The 20,128-nt window shown below is 35.7% G+C and overlaps 2 protein-coding genes across 5 annotated transcripts; both read right to left on the bottom strand.

The window, feature by feature from the left end:
- Positions 1-2,123: 2,123 nt before the first annotated feature.
- LOC126779454 (uncharacterized protein DDB_G0284459-like) lies at positions 2,124-10,817 on the bottom strand. Of its 4 annotated transcripts, XR_007670356.1 has the most exons (8): positions 10,557-10,817; positions 9,732-9,818; positions 7,608-9,329; positions 6,902-7,137; positions 6,439-6,552; positions 5,822-6,130; positions 3,848-5,531; positions 3,269-3,278 (listed from the first exon to the last, which is right to left on the bottom strand). XR_007670356.1 is itself a non-coding variant. In XM_050503425.1 (7 exons), exons 1-7 carry the CDS (start codon positions 10,772-10,774, stop codon positions 5,323-5,325), a joined length of 2,895 nt encoding a protein of 964 aa, XP_050359382.1. In that variant the 5' UTR covers positions 10,775-10,817; the 3' UTR covers positions 2,124-5,322. The 4 variants fall into 4 exon arrangements, 3 of the variants coding, with proteins under 3 accessions (XP_050359382.1, XP_050359383.1, XP_050359384.1); XM_050503425.1 differs by having other exon boundaries at positions 2,124-5,531; XM_050503426.1 differs by lacking the exon at positions 6,439-6,552 and having other exon boundaries at positions 2,124-5,531.
- Positions 10,818-13,074: 2,257 nt separating this feature from the next.
- Positions 13,075-14,677, bottom strand: LOC126779706 (putative Dol-P-Glc:Glc(2)Man(9)GlcNAc(2)-PP-Dol alpha-1,2-glucosyltransferase; the record flags this gene model as incomplete). Its single annotated transcript, XM_050503867.1, is given in 2 exon segments — positions 13,075-14,667; positions 14,669-14,677. Coding segments are annotated over 2 exon segments (654 nt in total), but the record flags the coding sequence as incomplete, so codon positions are not given.
- Positions 14,678-20,128: the final 5,451 nt, after the last annotated feature.

The following is a 20,128-nucleotide window of genomic DNA, read 5'->3' on the forward strand; positions in this document are numbered from 1 at the left end:
GTATTTATTCAAGTAAACTTTACAATTAAGCTTTTTTGGATAAATTTTAACTCAACTATCGTTTCGAAAAGAGCCTTTAGCGAGAGAAAACGATAACGTTTTCCATTAATTTTTATATTCATACACTTATTTACATTATTATCATATTCACGCATCAATTGTTACCGAGTTAATTAGCAAAGACCTTGCTCACTCACACGCAGCCTTGAGGCGGACGCCGGACTGTTAATACTTATGAAAGATAACAAGGTAAGAAAATATAGCCCATTCCAACCACAAGAAGAGGAAACCCGAATAACCAACTTTGACGCCGTGTTGACGCGATATCATTTGTCGAGATCTTGAATAATCTATGGATTCGCGAAAAAATTGCGTTTTCAATGTCCACGAAGTAGTAATCGGAACTTCAAACGTTGAATAGATAAGTGGAATTAATGAAATTATTCAAGAACTGTTTATAGTTCGTAATACAGCAGTACAATCAGAAAATCGCGTGTAATTTGCTCATCTACGATTTGTTTACCTTTAGGTACTTCTACTCCGATTGCAATAGGGCATAGAAAATATTTAGTACTTTTTATAGTTTTGACATATTCTTAACAAGTTACTGTTTCAAAATAAATTAGTATACAATGTACACAACTGTTTCTCTCGATCAATCCTGCGTTGGAACCCGAGGTTAAATCCATGCGTAATACGGTCCGAACGGGCCGGTTGGCGTAGTTGGTAGATACTTGTCTTTACGCCGAAGGCTTGTTCGATTCCCATCCAGGACAGATATTTGTGGGCATGAACATGTCTGTTTGTCCTGAGTCTGGGTGTAATTATCTATATGAGAATGTATTTACAAAAGAAAAGTGGTATATGTAGTATATCAAATGTCTGGTTTCCATAGTACGAGATTTGCTTAGTTTGGGATCAGATGGCCGTGTGCGAATAATGTCCCAGGATAATAAGATTTATTGATTAGTCTAATGACTAAACGTGTGACTGCATAGATCAGTACTGAGTGCTACCCCGGATCCATTATGTTTTTCTGTCACTAAATACCAGGTAATAACTTGGATTTTGGACGTTAATTAAAGATAAACATATTTAAGTATGATAACATGCAAGCCTTAATAAATTCAATCTGAGTTAGAGTAAGACACACCGAATCACGGAAAATATGTACGAAAAATGAAAACAATTTTGTTTATAATATGAATATCTCTTATTATTATAAATCAACGAAGAATGACAGACGAGGGAGTAGAGAGCGGTGGAGAGGAAACGTGACGGCTTAAGACAGCGTCGTGACCACAGAACACCATGACTCGGAGACGTCATGTCGTTTGCTGTCACAGCATACTGGTGGTAGAGCTTTGTGCAAGCTCATCTGAGTAGGTACCACCCACTCATCAGATATTCTACCGCAAAACAGCAGTACTTGGTATTGTTGTGCTCCGGTTTGAAGGGTGAGTGAGCCAGTGTAATTACAGGCACAAGGGACATAACATCTTAGTTCCCAGAGTTAGTGGCACATTGGCGATGTAAGCGATGGTTAACATTTCTTTCAATGCCAAAGTCTATGAGCGTTGGTGACCACTTACGATCAGGTGACCCACATGCTCGTCCGCCAATCTAAACTATAAAAAAAAGTACTGTCTGTCCTCGTGACATACAATACATGTTTCAAGTTCAAGGTATTCGTATCCAATGAAGCAGTTGCAGGTGCAGGTTCGTGGAGCGCAAGGGCTTCGCGAAAAGAGTGGATACTCATCAAAACACTTTGATTAGTTCTAATCAAGGTACGGTACGAGAGATGCATCGAGTTACGGGCTCCCACTTCGCCTGCTTAGTGTGGGTAGGTTATCAGACCCCAAAAAAAAATTGTAAGTGCCAACTCGGCTTCGTTTTCGAGAAATCACCAATCAAAGTTGGGTGGCCGATTATTTTCTATGTATTAAATACTGACGCACCGACGCAAGAGGCAAGCGAGTCGGACCACCGTCCAGACAGGGCTCTGGTTCTATTCCCGTCAGTTATGTTTTGGATGTACCTCTCCGTCCCTCATAAAATATATCAGATTTCCATTCATAATAAAAGTCAATTTATAAATAATGTAAATAAAACAAGACGAAATGTATCGAAATATATATATTTAATTAAATACAATCTCATATACATTATTGATATCCATAACAAATATCTTATTCGCAATATTGTAACTGTAGACTTACATAAGATTCATTCGATATGTTGACGTTGAAACAAGTCAATTTCGTTTCTAACGCCATCTATTAGCGCCACGCCGAAAACAAATTTTTAATAACATCGACGGTGGCGCCATCCAATGATATTAATCAAGACTTGACAGTACCGTGACTTCCTAGAACCTTTGTTGACAATCGCCTTATGGCAATATACTATTTTGATACGTGTATTCGTGATATTTAATAACTTTTACGATCAATGTCGCATATCAGCTTTCACTATCTTCAGCTACCGTATATCTACCGTTTTCTGCGGTGATAAACTTACCTTTGAGTTTGTTCTTACACAAAACACAATAGGCCTATTATGTACACAGTGGCGTTTATAGAGCCTAGGGGGTACGTGCCTCGGCACCTAGTAATAATTGCCTGTTCATTTTTTATTTTACATTTCTAAAGGAACTTGAAGTACTTAGGTAGCCATAACTTCTTAATTAACTATAAATATAATTAATTATATAATAGTAACAGCCTGTTAATGTCCCACTGCTGGGCTAAGGCCTCCTCTCCCTTTTGAAAAGGTTGTGAAGGTTTGAGGATTATATAATGCGGTTTATAAACGTATGAGAGTATCGTGATAGCATATTCTTGCCTAAATGACGTCATAAATAGAGGGCGTTACACAACACACCCTTGGCCATAAATGGGTTCCTAATTTTTGGCTTCAGTTTGATTGGAAAACACTGGGAATCCCTAAAATAACATTTCAGTCCTAAATACATAACTTTAATTTAAATAATTATCAAAAAAAACACAATGATATTTCATCATTATAATAACATAATTTTTATTATCAACATATTTAACTGTCTCAAAAACAAGCAACCGCAGACAAGTTATATTGTCTGTAGTTACTAAAAAACATCGTATGGTAAATCAGTTTGTATCTAAAAAAGGAATATACACTAGGCGTTCACTTCGAGATGGCCGTTACCCCCGCTCACCCCCGCACCGCGCCTCCACTCAGCACGAATAACAACACTTTTTTATAAATATGCACTTTTTTATTTTCCTTGAAACGATCTTGCTTAATTTTCAAATAAATTCTTACTAATATATATACGAAATACAATAAGCGTGTTAACATTTAACACAAACTTTTATACAATTACTAATCGTAAAAAAATATATTTTTTTGTTAACAGTACTAGTATTTGTGCCTATGACGTCATTATGTCACGGCCATCTTGAAATGTTTGGCTAGTATGTAACGGCCTTGCTTATAAACGTTGTTGAGCGGGTGATTGGTTAAACAATGCTATGTCTTCTTCTTTCGAATGTCAAATCAATAATGACAGAAAGAGAGCATCAGTGTTTAACTAAATTGAGAAAGGTCGTATATTTTTAGTGATTTATTTTAATCCAGTTAAAAATAATTACAAAAATGTTTTTATATCAAAACGTATATATTTATATCTTCTATGTGTCTATTGTATGATATATTTAGATAAATCAGCCATTACATTACATTACAGCAAAACTCAACCACACGTCCATTAAAATAAAGATAAGTAAACAACTGAACTTAAATTTTATTTATATTAAAGTTAATTTAATGTTAGAGAACTTATATTTGCTTTATTTGAAACGACCCTGTAATATTTCCTTTCCGCCTTTTAAAATTGTATACGGGGTGAATAGATACACGTCTATTTATTTCTTTTTATCATCTGTATTCAAAATGATTATTCAATAGGATAATTACAGGCACAAGGGACATAACATCTCAGTTCCCAAGGTTGGTGGCGCATTGGCGATGTTAGCGATTGTTAACATTTCTTACAATGCCAATGTCTATGGGCGTTGGTGTCCACTTACCTTCAGGTGGAGCATATGCTCGTCCGCCTTCCTATTCTATAAAATAAAATAAAAATACAAACCGTTATGTAACATGTCAATAAAAGTATATACAGCTTTATTATATACTGATATAATGAACCTGAAGTTGTTCATTTGTTTGTCGCTAATCTCTCGAGCTTGTCGAATTTCTGCATTCGTTAGCCCAAATCTTGAGGATAGGTATATATACTTCACGCTATGCATATACGACCCCACGGGAGTAACGATAATTTGGAACGTTTAACGCGGGTAAAACAACGCGAAACAGCTAGTAATATATACATATATATATACATAATGCAAGAAATTTCTTAAACATTACAAGTAGGTTTTGATCTAGAAGAGAATTACGAAACAAATAAATTATTGTAAAGTTGTTATACATAAATAATAATAATAATAAAGAAAAGAAATATTTTCAAGATTTTTATATACATTGTTAAATGAATACAAATTGAGAAAACGCTTCACTCCATAGTGAAGAGGAGCAAGGACAATGTCCTTGTCCAATGGCATCGTATTAACGCGATATCATTGGTCGAGATTTGAATAATCTGTGGTGTTCGTTATGGATTCGTGAAAAAATGGCGTTTTGAATCAGCGAAATTGTTAACGAAACTTTGAATATAAAATAAAATACAAGACATGTAGAATAATAGTGTTGCATTATAAATAGAAACATACAAAAGAGAAGTGTTTGCAAAAGACTCCAAAGTCTCGAAAATCGACGTGTATACATTTCGGAGAATGTGCGCAGGAAATATATGAACTGATTCCTTCCGCCCTTTACTATCGAACGGCCAGACAAACGCGAAAGCGCCATAGGTACACAGCCTGCTACTCAAAGAGGAGAGACCTTAGCCCAGCAGTGGGACGATTGTTACTTAACTTTTTTTTTCTTTTAAACCAAATAATCTTTTGTGGTCAATTCAACCTAATTACCTTCACATATTTTTTAATCACACAATTTAATAGATTTTTTTCTATGTACGACGATTCGGTTCGAAGATGAGTGAGCCACTTACAAGCACAATAAATAGCATCTTAGCCTCAATGTTGCTGAGTGATATCGAATTTGGTGGTGACCACGCACCACCAGGTGGCCCACTTCGTCTACCTTTCGTATATAAACAAAAAAAACAACGATCTCGTCTTTAAACATATTCGAATAATTTCACTGTGGACAGTTTTTTCTTATGAAATATCGAATATTAAGCGGAGTCGGGTGTCATGTAGCGTTCGGATTGTAGAGGCGGCGAGTGCGCGGGCGGGGCGGGGCGGCGGCGGGCGGGGCGGGCGGTGAGCGCGGGGGGCGCGGGGGGCGCTCGTCGGCGAAGCGCCGCGTGAGCTGCGAGTAGGTGGGCGTGCGCGCGCGGGGGGGCGGCGACGCCTGCGTGCTGGAGCGCAGCTTCCGCGGGGTCTGCTTCTCTGTAGACGCTGAAATACCACCAAATATCATGTTACGATTAGATACACGGCTTACATATAGATGTATCCACAAACCCATTATGAAGCAGCTATATAAGTTCCAAATCTCCTCACGAGATGCGACCTATGCCCAGCAGTGGGCATTAAATTTGTCTCCATTACATCTAAAAGAGGCCCCAATGGCCTTTGTATCGAAACAGTTATTAGAGAAATAGCCGATACTGAATGAGTGAATCGTGTCGTTCATTCATTAGCATTCGTTCAGAGCGACAATATACATTACAGATCGTTAAAATCACCTGACTTCTTGGCGGACGAATTTCTTAGCGAACGTCGTCTGTCTGTCGGCGTGTTATCTCCTAACGACGCGGAGGAACTACTGCTTCTGCTGATATTACGCGAGGAATAGTGGGAGGAATCAACTTGGACGGGAGGAGAGAGCGACGACGAGGGAGCTGGCGTCGGCGAGCGGACGGGGGACACGGGGCGGGAGGGGGAGGGGGACTCACGGGCCGGGGGGCGGGGCCGGCGCGACCACGCGCTGCGCACCCGCGGCTCGCTCAGCAGCGAATTGCGGCGTTGCGGCTTCTTGCGGGACTTCAACTCACCTGAAAACGTGAAGTTTATTCAAAGTCAGCATTAAAAAGACAACTCCGCGATTCGTGTACGTATTTCACACGATACTTTGATAGAGATATATTGTTTGGTACAAAAGATTTCTTTGGCAAATCGAGTTAACGACACAAATCAGATTTAAATTAAGTTTTATGCATCTATGATTTTGGAGAAATAGTACAGTCAGCAAAAAAAGGCGACTTATTTCTCATGTCGGTTATATTGATAACCACAGAGTATTATCTCGGTGGAATGTTCAGTCCACACCGGTGGTAGCTGCTAGTAGTGACAGGGCGCGTACCGGCGGCGGCGGCGGCGCGCAGGCGGACGGCCTCGGGCGGCGGTAGCGCCAGCGCGCCCAGCGACGGCAGCAGGTAGCGCAGGTAGCGGTTGCGCAGGGAGTGCCACGAGCGGACTGCGGGGTGCCATGTATTGGATAGCGAACGGGACAATGGTCGGGGGGGGGGAGCATACACATTGCAATACAGATCTAAGATGATGACGTTGTGTCTCTCGTCTGTATTTACTTTGTCTATCTCACTCTTCAAACCAGAACCAACTTGTAGTGCATTATAGATATGTATGGGAGGTGATGAGCACTCATCATCAGCCAGTCGCTAACCCATTTAAAATAAAAGAAACGACAAATATGGGAGCGGCACCCACATACTACCAGTAACATAACTGAACTGTGTTCTTGCTATTATAGTTTATGATCTTTTCTACTGAGCGATGATTTCGAGCACTAAGGATGTGTTGCTTACAGTGTCCCGTCTTTTGCTGGTGTAGTGGCTGCAGTTCTCTCCACAGCTGGTTGCCGTTGACGCGGCGGGCTCGCTCCGCCCCCCGCACCCAGGCCACCACCGCCTCGTCCTCCGATCGGGTGTACTCCCGACCGCCAGCCTTGCCGCTCAATCTCCCATTCGCCCTTCCACTAGCTGGTCCATTTGCCTTTCTACTCGCCGTTCCACTCGTTTTCGCTTCGACTTTCTCGCCATCTCTGTGTTAGAAGCGCCATATATTATATGATTTTTTTTCTATATTAAACGATAAAAGAATTTACGGTGAGGGCACAGTGAGACGAACGTCCTAAGGGTTTACGAGAACATACCTCGGCTTAGGTCGTTGCCGGAGAGTAGCACAGACATACAACTTACAATTTGGTCACAATATCTATGAACCTCGCTCGGATCAGATGCCCTACTCGTTATCATAATACATATAACTCTATTGGTGTACGCGGCGCACGACAGCGAAGCCCCCATTCGCATGATTTTTCCGACAACTTAAACAATCGTGGTCATATTTCAGCCAATTTAGACAAAACATTAATGAATCACGTAAACCTTTCTCAATATTCAGATTCACTAGATAGTACGCCGATATGACCTCACCGACTCGTTACGAGGGATGCACGGGTATTGTGAACGGGTTGTAAATGGTACTCAACACATATAATTAAATCCTCACCGCTTCAGCGCAGCTCCTGTATCCGGTCGCCTCACTTCTGACGTCCCCCGCTTCCTCGTCTCCAAGGCACTATCCCGTTTGCTCTTCTCGAACACACTGTCACTGTCACTGCTCAGCGAGACCACTTCCACTTCTTTGCGCGACCTCAAGGGCCTCGACGACATCTTCCCGATCAGGCCCACCGCTTTTCTTCTCTTCGTACTAATTATTTTCTTCTTATTACCGCTGTCTCGTAGTTTTTCGACTAATACTTTGCTCATTGAGCTGCTAGAGGAAGCGTTCGGTTTGCGTAAGCTGCTCCTGTGATTTTCCTTGTCCGGCCCACTGTCTGGCTTCCGCCTCGCACGCATCTTGTACTTGCTGCTGGCCTGCGAGGAGGTGTCGAGCACGCTACACAGGCCGAGCGTCGATATGAAGTCCTCCAAGGAGACGGCGGAGGACTGTTCGCGGCGCTCCCTCAGCATGACCGCTATGCGTTTACACCTCGCGACGTTTACAAGTGGATTCAGCTTGTAGAATATTGCCCTTTTATGATTATCGTCTGTGTCGAACTTCTCCAAGTCCACGTCGAATATATTATCCTTGTCCTTTTCTATGAAGGTACGAAGAAGCTGGACGTCCTCCTCCCCGATCACCAATTCCTTGCACAAGTGATCACCGTTACCCATTTCCTGCGTGCGTTTGCTTACCAATTCTTGATTTCTTCCAACAATTCGCTTAGAAGTCCTGACTTCTTGGTAACTCTCATCATCGCTGGATAGCTTGCGCTTTGGTCTTCTGGTAGGTTTAGTATTAAACATTTCTTCCAAAATTTCTTCTATAGTCTGTGATGACTTGCCGGCAGGTTTTGGTTGTATTCCATTGCTACCATCACTTGAGGAATGTGGTGATTGAATATTATTTGGCTTATTTATCTCTTGTTTGTTATTTATCGTATGTGGTCGTAATAACACTCTTGGGCTCTTTAGTGCTTTTAAAACATTCCCCGATTTCACAGGACTTTGTTTTCCACTCCGTACTGGAGTTTCCTTTCCTTTTACTGCTTCAGCCTGGTCGTCTTCACTTAAAACGATTCGTGGTCTAGTTTTAGATTTGTTTTTATCATAATTGTCATATATCTGTCTCCTTTCCACCAATGGTGTCCCTATTTCCTCGTCACTTTCATTTGTATGTTCTGTTAATTTAACATTTTTATTTCTAACGTCTTGCTCATCTTCGCTTGAAGATATTTTTCGTATGTTTTTATAAATGTTTTTCGATTTATTTTTATTGTTTTTGTCTTTATCTACGTGATATATCCGTCGCCTTTCGTTCGTGTTTCTACATTTGTTTGATTGAACATGTTTTTTCCTTGGTTTTTCTTGCTCATCTTCGCTTGAAGAGATTTTTTGTATGTTTTTATCATTGTTTTTGTCTTTATCTACGTGATATATCCGTCTCCTTTCCACCAATGACGATTCAATTTCCTCATCACTGGTGTTTCTACCTTTGTTTGATTGAACGTGTTTTTTCCTTGGTTGTTCATCTTTGCTTGAAGATCTTTTACGCTTGGCTAATAATAATTTCACTCCACTTTTGGTTCTTGCTGAAGTTTGACTTGGTCCATCGATTGGTTTATTTGAATTTGAAGCACCCATACTTACTTCACCACTGCACTGCACCGCCGTTGTGCATGTTGATGCAGCTTTGAATATATTGTTGAAGATGACATCAGAGTTGTACCTGAAAGATATTAAAATTAAAAATTAACATCACCTACATAAGCTCCAAATTGAAGCCATAAAATAAATATTATCCGACCAAAATAATAATAAGATGATCTCGAATTGACAACTAAACTTTGTAATAGTACATTTAGCAAGTAAAATTTTTTCGATATGTGCTTATCTGAAGTATCAAAAAGCTTTTGTTTTTGGGACAGGTGAAAACGGAAGATGACGTTTATTATAGAAAATGATACTGTTCGTAATAAATACAAGTTGTTACATTGTCAATGCACTGCCGTGAATTATAATCACAAAATAAAATTAGATACAATAATCATTAGTTAAAAATCCGAATATTTTCAATCGGTCTGTGCTGTTTCCGATAGCACAGGCTAATAAAATTATTATATCAACGTACCGAAGGTCATTTGGCTTACAGCAACAGTGGTGATGCTGATACTGCAAGCAGTCGTGTTCCTTCTTCCCTTCTACAACTTTGTTATATCTGTAAGTACAAAATTATACTTTATCATTCGTTGAACATATTTTATTTCTCCGTACATCATGTCAACTTTAATACTCTTTTCTGATCGCACATAGATTTGTGTGAGTTATCTTTTTAACTTTTAATAAGAAAACTTTAAAGCTTGTTTCGGTAAATATTCATCTTATTATATGTGGTTTATATCATAATCATTGTTGAAGAGTTATAAAAAAATTGCACTTGTGTCAAGTGGGGACATAGTACCTACAAGTGTAATGTGTTAGATGTCAGGACGTAGACACTTTTATCACCTTTTTATTATTATGTTTTCTAGGTAGAGAATAGTTTAAGATAGACCAAAGGCACTTCATAACACACCTGCACTGATCCTCATTTATTTTAGAAAATAAAGTGTACAAGAACAAACTTGAAAGTTATTTTAAAATTAAGTACAATTTTTTACTATTTCGACCATTTTATAATATTAATGATTATACAAGCATGATCTTTAAAAACCAGAGTATTTCATTGGTAGCTACAGGAAAACTAAGTAAAAATGGGTTGGAAGGGCAGTAAATATTCCAATAATATTATAGTAAAACAATATTATGGGTCAAAAAACGAAATCTGAATTTGCTTTTAGATATCCTTGAAACTTGCTTGGGTTTCTTTTCATGTTAAGTTCGTCATAGATAAGCAGATACGAATGGTTTAGTCGTATTCGTATTGATATAGGATTTTTTAAATATTAAAATGTACCTAATTTGTGAAAGCGGTGGTCCATCATGCACAGTAGTCGGCTTACAGGCTGCCAGGGATCTCAAGCCACGCAACACGGTGTCTTTTCGCGCCAATTGGAGACGCCCGCTTCGAACAGTCAAGAACTGCACATTCCCCCAACCGTCCACACACCCTGACGTCGTACACACTTCACGCCACCGGCTTCCACCATAAATAAAGAACTTTGGCCCAGCCATAACTCAATCAACCATTATTTACAACATCAACGCCGGAACATATCCCGCCAATTTTGTCACATTGACACATTCAAGTCAGAAGTCATAACAGAAAATTAAATACTAGTTGACACATGACATTTAAAGTTTATAATCTATGGTTTTATGACATTAGTGTCATTAGACTGCCAGTTTCTGCATATGGATTTTGAATTAAACTATATTTACCTATATTAATATTATAAGTGTGAAAGTAATTATGTATGTGCCTGTCACACTTTCACGGTTAATCTACTAAGCCGAATTCGATATGGTATGTAACAAACTTGAAGCACAAAAAAGGATATAGGTTTTTTTTTTATATTTATAAGCACCTGCCACCTACCTTATACACACGTGAAGCCGTTAACGTACGTTACATTCTTAAATAAAATTGATCCTATGATTTTTTTTCAGCGCAATAATAAAATAATATAATATTAATAATTATATAGTAGTATTAGTATTGTTTCTTATTTCAGCTGTACGAGAAATATACCATTATTTTTACATACAGTCAACTATGAGATAAGACTTAAGCAAAATGTAATCAGATTAATGATTACGATTACAGATTAACTTTAATTGTTTCTGAGATCTTTACTCACTTGCTTGACTTACATTACTTTTTTATTTACTCTCGAATCTCGTTATATTGTAATCGTGATTGATGATTAAACATTTTTAACGTAATTGTTAATCATTAATGAGCTTGATGTGGTATCCTATAATTGAAGGAGTATACATATTTAAAAAAAAATCTACGATGTAATGTACTCGTAAATGTGTGTAAAATCCTAAATAAATAAATTAATCTGATTAAATTTTGCTAGTCTGTATGAGATGTATGACTCACTCACTTCTAATTTTATTTTTTTATAAAATATGTAGGCTAACGTGCATATGTTCCTCTTCATAGTGGCCACCAACGCCCATAGATATTGGCGCTGTAAGGAGTATTAACTATTCACTACATCGCCAATGCGCTGTGAATCTTGGGAACTAAGATGCTATGTCCCTTGTGCACGTAGTTTTGCTAAGTGGATGACACTTCAAACCATAACGTAAAATATTTTAATTATTATTGGTGCTTGGCGGTAGAATGTATGATCACTGAATGGTACATCCTACGAGCTTTCACAAAGCTCTAACACTAAGTGATATACGTTCAGTACAGTACAGTAACAGCCTAGTAATGTCACACTGCTGGGCTAAGGCCTCCTCTCCCTTTTGCGGAGAAGGTTTAGAGCTTATTCCACCACGCTGCTCCAACGCGGGTTGGTAGAATACACAAGTGACATAATTTCAATGAAATTAGACACATGCAGGTTTCCTCACGATGTTTTTCTTATCCGTCAAGCACAAGATGAATTATAGACACAAATTAAACACATGAAAATTCAGTGGTGCTTGCCCGGGCTTGAACCCACGATCATCGGTTAAGATTCACGCGTTCTAACCACTAGGCCATCTCGGCTCGTCGTAAATACGTGTAATGACGTAGGTACGTCATGAGGTGAATTCGACTTTGACCAACTCATGAAGTACGTTCGTAAAAAAGGTATTCCTAGAGATTGTGACGTTCATACTCGTAATACCAAGGTGCATTTATAAACTTGCCGCTATTGCCTCTATTAGACGGCTAATAACGATTAAAAAGTTCGAATGTCAAACATTATAGTTCAGGTTACGAGAAATAGTTTAAAAATTACATTAGTTTATAAAAAAAATAACTTAGGAAAATTTTAAACGCCAACGCCAATGTATATATTAAAACGCCAATGTATATATAATGCAACTTGGGAATAAAATGGTCGTTTCCAAAAAGTTTAATATATATGCGAAATAATATATGAAAACACGCTGAATTTCCATCGCCAATTTTTTTTAAGCCGTGACAGCTTAGTAATTAGAATATGTGACTCTCAACCCAAAACGGGTTCAAACCCAGGTAAGGCAATCAGACGTAACTGAACTTTGTGTTTTATTATTGTGAAATCTGCAATAATAAAACGTCAGTTGACATATGCAAAGGTGTTTTTTTTTTAATTATAAGGCTATTAGCCATTAAATTAGCAAAATAAAATAAAATACGAATGAATCAAACATTTATTAATCCAAATAATAATAGAGTTACTTACAATTTTAAATTAAGAAATTACATGATTCTAACAAATTTCATAAATTACCAAAAATCCTATTAGCATTGTTCATAAATTATTATTCTTTTAATTAAATTAAGCATAAGATATATATCAAAAACCATTTTCACAATCATAAATTAGAATTGAAAAAAAAAAAATAACAAAAAACTTAGCTTACCTACAAGTCATTGATAAAAGCAGTTATGTAAGCTCATGCAAAATTTACGACATTCATACATAATATATAAGAAGTATATATTATAATACATAATTCTATTTTGACAAGATAATTAAAAGAAAAACATTGGTAGCTTGGGTAAAGGTTGAATGGTGTACAGCCTTAACGAGATAATGTCTCCCCCTAGGAATTTTGGCACCAATAAATATAATTCCATAAGTATATTATGACAAATATGACTGTCTTTTTGTGCTCTTAGGGCAGTAGAGTTGCAATTATTCTACCACCAAACAAGAATGTTTCATTAGTGACAAGCAATTTTTTAGATTATTAGGATATGACAATATAAAAATGTTCATTTATGGCCAATGACCAATTGTCTTGCAAAGTTAATTAAAGCTGGTCCCCCTAAAGCAATATTTAAAGTTTTTTCTTTTCAATGTGACAATTAAATTAAAAACACTTGAGCTTGTTAATACAGCTCATTAACATTTAATTTTTCACCGAACATTTTGTAACTACAAATTATTATTGTGTCATGTTTACAAACACAATCACTAACCAATACAATTACTTCTATATCCCTTTGGCGTCAATAAAATGGTAATCATCAAGTTTATATAATCTGAAGATAACTCATTAGTGCCTCTCGATACTAAGAACCAATGCCTTTTAAATTTGCCACCTGATCTCTTATTACTATTAAACCTATTGGTACACGTTATTAGATATATACTATAATAACATTGACGGAACTTATTTGAGCTAAAACAACAGTATGCAAAGTCATAAAAAAGAAAAAAAAAATACTTTTTACCACTAAACTCCATACATAAAATATGACACAAAATTAAACTTACATTACAAATTACAATTCTTATAATAAATGCTTAAATCTATCGTAATTATTACCATATTATTCTTTGTATATCATTAAAATCCTTCCAAATTATATCTTTTGTAAAGAATAGGTGGAATGTGATTACATTCAGCAATATGTACCACACCAATTCCCCTATAACCATATTAAACGAAGGCCGAACGAATCGCAACCTTAAAATAACATATGGGACTAGAAAATATCTGATATCTACCAGTTCTTGTAACGCTAACACTAGAAAAAGACTCATAGAATACGGTAGTAGGAATGAAATACAATTCTGATCCTTTAAATTATCGTATAAGTTGAATAATAAGAAGATGTAAGCCGGTATGGTTGCATATCTTGCGTAGTAATATTTGCCAAACCAACGGTTCCATACATAAAAGGTATAATGACGGTTATCAGCCAACAAATATGGATGTGCTATTGTATTAAATCTAACAATTAATACAAACATAATTGCGAGCAATAGGAAAAACATTTTATTTTTAAAAATTATTTTTAATGTTGAAAATGACTTAGACAAAACATATGGCAAACCGAATACTCCATAAAATAGTAAAAAATACAGCAATTGCGGTAAATGTACTGTCATTTTATGAGCATGCTTATCACCGACCACAACCGAGCCATTCATATACAAGAATGCAATGAACGATACTAATACACTTACTTGCTGAATAATAATAAGCCAGTCCGAAAGAGGGATAAATTTAAAAGCAGTTGTAAAACATGTCGTTAGATGATACTTCAGAGCTATAAAAACATCATTAAGCCCGTAGTACCTTTTGAGTTTTGACTTGTCAATATCACGAGCAATGATTGACCGTTTGTTCAATGTTGACTTTGTTAAATGACGATTACCGAACACCCTCGAGCTTTTAATTAACATGTTTAACATCCTGTGACCTAAAACCATCGCTACCCACACCACATTTGTTTGTCTCATGGCAACACTACACATACCCGTGATAAATATTAACCAATTGCTCTTATTAACGAAACATAAACGTGAAAAGAGTAATAGGAAAAACAACGACAATGTATCTGTGTAATACACATGGGCAAAGAAATACAAAGGCGGCAGTAACGTTAAACTTAATGCTTGCAATACAATTTTAAGAGGATTCTCGTTATGGTTGCCGTATATGAATTTTAACATTGAAGAGAATAAAATTAAATTAAAACACGATCCAATTAAGTTGATGAATCTTAGATTGTAAGTATTACATTCGAAATACGAGCCAACAGTAGCTGCAGACACTAGATAGAGTCCTGGGAGTGTTGTTATCTTGGGATCCCAATATGAAAAGTTTTTTTTACAATACGCCAAGCCTTGCGGTATGTGGAATAGTTCGTCTATAACTATTTTCGATGTTTCGTATACTTTATCAAATATCAGTTTCGAATTGTAGAAATATATAGCAACTATTGTGATGAGGAGAAAGTTGTATTTCAGTGACATCTTCATTTTGTTGGAAGTATTTTTATCTAAAAAGAAAAAGACATGTTTTATTACTGTAATTCCTTGTTAATAGTTTCATTATGAAAAAAAATGTATTTTAAATTCCATTTCATATTAAAATTATTTATAAGGGAAAGCTAATTCATTGTTTAGTCATTAAAAATAACATATGTCCTAAATAACAATTATTTTACTCATATTTGGTGATCATTGTCTATAGATTTAAATTTTACTATATCGATTCGCATTACAATTAATTAGCTTAACTGATATTATACACAAATTTTATGTATATACATCATCCATATAAGAAAAAAAACGTATGTATACTACATACAGCATTTGTAGTATACATTCATTGATGTATGATAATCAGACAGGTATTTATTTATTTCGTATTTTACATCTTTATGTTAATTAATAATTCGAATTAGAATGAATTATATCGGAACTTCCAATAAATTATAATAAAAAGGCTTACCTTTTAAGCGATTTAGTTAATATCCAGATTAACAAACGGCACGATTATCTGACGTACCGAATTAATTCAGGATTAAAGAAACTTTTAGGTTTTTAAAACATCACAAATGACTTTAATTACGAAAACTGATAACAATTTATCATGCAGGTAAATTGTGCCCGTCCGGTGGCGGCATTTTTTGACAGTTTGAACAACCGTAGCTTTCAACTCTATCAACAATTCAACAATAAATTTAAACTCAATATACACACTATCAATTTATATTGTAACTACTTTAGTGATAAGATATGAATCAGTTTTTTTTAATTATTCCTCTCCTTTGATCCTTATTTTGTGTGTGCAATAAAATTATACATTATTTAAATTAGAGCCAAGCGATCATTTGTTAGGTCATTTTATCATTATTTTATTATTGCACTAATAACTATTAGTGCACGCTCTGTATCATTTTATACAAATGTTTTCGTGCATTTCAAAACGCTCAGGCCGATGTTTTATATATCATATATATTTATAAACAAACATATATATTTTTATAAATATATAATTAAATTTTAGGTTTAGCTCAATTATCTCAACATATAAAGTAAATGTAAAAGTTCTTCTTTTTACATGATTTATTTTACATTTTATTAATGTAGCTATTAATTTTCTAGTAAAGTGTATTAAAAAACAAATAAATCCTACATATTGCTTATTGCTAGTGTCTTCCAAGCTTTATACCCGAATAAATGGTCCGATATACAAACTACAATTACTTATTGTAATCAATGTGTCATTTGATAACTCAATTTTTAACGGCTAGACAACTTTGAAATTTTCAAACAAAAATAACTTTACCAATACCGAACTGGTCGGATGGTGTGTTATTGTAGCTTATTTTTTGAAATGAAATGTAATTATCAGTGAAAACAATGGATGCGAATAAATTTATTGCAAGCTTAAAAGCAAACGATGTAGAAAGTGATAAATATGATTTAGCTAATAGTTATAATGAGTATACCGAAATACTAGGGAAATTATCAACAAAAGATAAAAACTCGTTTTCATTGAACGTGCTGTGTACACTGTGCAGGTTAATTTTATAATCATATTTATATATTATCTTATGTGTTATATTTTTAGTCCTTAAAGAGTATGCTATATTTTAATGAACCTCTAGACTGAATAAATTGAATTGTATAGTTGCAAAGACATAGTTCTTGTTACTTAATTTAACACACGTCATCACGTCTTAAAATTATTTCAGGAATTTGGAAAAAGTGGCCACATGGCGAGAGAGAATTGACAACAAGGAGCTCTTAAGATTGAGCATCGAATGTGTAAGGCATACACGCACTCTGGAACGACCAGAGCAAGTTAAGACGCTGGCATGTATATACCATGTACATAAATATGTAGTTAAGCAGGTAAATATTGTTTTTATTTATCAATACTTGTCTTAGAAGCCTAAAAAACTGTATTTGTCATTAATATTCTTGTCTTATTTTTTTTTTGTTTTTGTTGTTCTGATTTTTAAATAACTTGTTAATACTTTATTTTATATACTTTAATACTTGTTAAATAATTTGTTCTGGTTAGGTTCACTCCATGTTTCAATGTTTAAGTGGAAACTTTGTTGGCTTATGTGAGACGTATTTTGTTATCACATGTTTATGTGTTATATTATGCTATATGTTTCCCAAATAAATAAATAAAATAAATAAATTATAAATGCGAAAGTAACTCTGTCTGTTATGCATTCACGATTTAACCATCAATCAGACTTAGATGATATTTGGCCTGAAGCAACTTGGAACCCATACTTTTTTTATAACTAAGATCTGCACCTCACCCCCACTACCACACAAGCAGAAACCAGTTTATAATAGTTAATTTAAAGTTACCGTAACAGCCTGTGAATGTCCCACTGCTGGGCTAAAGGCCTCCTCTCCTCTTTTTGAGGAGAAGGTTTGGAGCTTATTCAAGCCGAGATGGCCCTGTGGTAAGAACGCGATGATCGTGGGTTCAAACCCGGGCAAGCACCACTGAATTTTCATGTGCTTAATTTGTGATTATAATTCATCTCGTGCTTTACGGTGAAGGAAAACATCTTGAGGAAACCTGCATGTGTCTAATTTCACTGAAGTTCTGCCACATGTGAATTCTACCAAACCGCATTGGAGCAGCGTGGTGGAATAAGCTCCAATTTAAAGTTAGTAGGCTAGCAATTGTGTCATCAGATGGTATGTGGTCACAATCGCCCATAGAAATTGGTGTATGATAAACCATTCATGATGTCATCAATGTACCACTAATATGGTAATATGGTAAAATAACATGTTATGTTTCTTGTGCTTTCTATTACACTGTATTTCTAAATATAGCTTTATTATTTTTTATTTCGCCGGGAGGGCAAATGACTACTACACCTGACAATCTCGCTACATTTGTACTATAAATAATATGCTAATAAGATAAATCTCAAATTTCACACACATCACAGTTTTAGATAACGGGCCGGTTGGTGTGGTTGGTAGATACTTGCCTTTCATTCCGAAGGTTATGGGTTCGATTCCCACCCAGGACAGACATTTGTGTGCATGAACATGTCTGTTTGTTCTGAGTCTGGGTGTAATTATCTATATAAGTATTTATTTACAAAAGAAAAGTAGTATATGTAGTATATCAGTTGTCTGGTTTCCATAGTACAAGCTCAAGCTTAGTTTGTGATCAGATGGCCTTATGTGAATAATGTCCCAGGATATTTATTTATATTTACAGAACTCTCCGATGCCTCCGGAACTTGTATTGAAGTTATCTTTCATGCCATTTGAATATGAACATGACAGCTTACTTAAGGAATACTGCAAAACCTATTGGAGCATCATAGCCGATCGTCTCACATATATAGAGAAATTAAAAACAAAAAGAATGCCAGTATTGAAATTATTACCAAGACTGATCGACGACATAGTAAAAGTGATTATGATATATGACACTGTTCAATTTTGCTCCAACTTATTAGTATTCCTCGTTAAAAAACTCCATTACATCTATAGCGATATATCAGCTAAGGAACTTAATGAGACATTTACGAAGATATTTGAATCAATGGCGAAAAAAGATCTAAAACCATTTAAAAGTATATACGAACAAGAGGCACTTGATTTATATGTTAAACTTAACGACTGCTTACACACTATTACAGAGAATGCATCGAAGATTGATTTTAAGGACTCTGCTTTAGATTCCGCTACGAGGGTCTGTATTTCTTTACTCGGCCACAGATCTGATATCTTTCACTGTTTCCAAACATACTTCTTAAATTCATTTTGTTTTATATTTAAAGAGAAAACTGATGTTAATTTACTGGAGAATATCTTTAATACTCTTTATACGTCGTGTGAAATGACCGAGAAATTAGGCTATAAACACACTATGCATGTGACATATTCATATATAAGTCAATTACTAAAGTTATTTATTGAATACAATGTAAATAATTTAAAGAAGAATAGTTTTAACGAACATATAATACAAAGTAACCTAAAATTAATATTGATATTGTTGGAAAAATTAAAAAAAACTAAACAAATAGTCAAATGTGAGAATTGCTATGTGAAATCCGGTTTGCACGATGGCTTACGCTTGTCGTTCCTCATAAAACATTTTATAACAATATCGATGAACCAAAATATACCTATGGTAAACATTTTACCTGCCTATTATGCTTTGGTCGAACAACAATATGTAATAATAAACGAATTGAAGACACTCCGTTGTGTGAATCAAGAGAAATGCTTCAGAAAACTCCAAACTGACATCCACAATACCGCAATCACATTGAACAAATCGCAATGCTACGAATATTCGATAAAGTTATTTGAAATTTATCTTCAAAATGAATTGAAAAATATTAAAAATGACGTGGAATTGAAGAACATCAGCCGAGCTTTGTATAATAAAAGCATATGTGAGCTGGATTTTAAATGCTTTGAAGAATCGTTAAAGAATGCATATCTAAGTTTAATTTTCTCATTACCGGATGGTCTTGGTTCGGAGAAGTTCATGAGTTTAGTGATGGATATTAAGGCTAAAGCTTTGAAGAGTGTATCGGAAGACGGTGATAGTGAAAGCAATGAACTACAAATGATGTCCGTATTAGAAGTGTGCAAGTCGTTGTACGATGAAAGTTCTTATGGG

This window comes from Nymphalis io, chromosome 29 (assembly GCF_905147045.1).
Source record: "Nymphalis io chromosome 29, ilAglIoxx1.1, whole genome shotgun sequence".
NCBI lineage: Eukaryota > Metazoa > Arthropoda > Insecta > Lepidoptera > Nymphalidae > Nymphalis > Nymphalis io.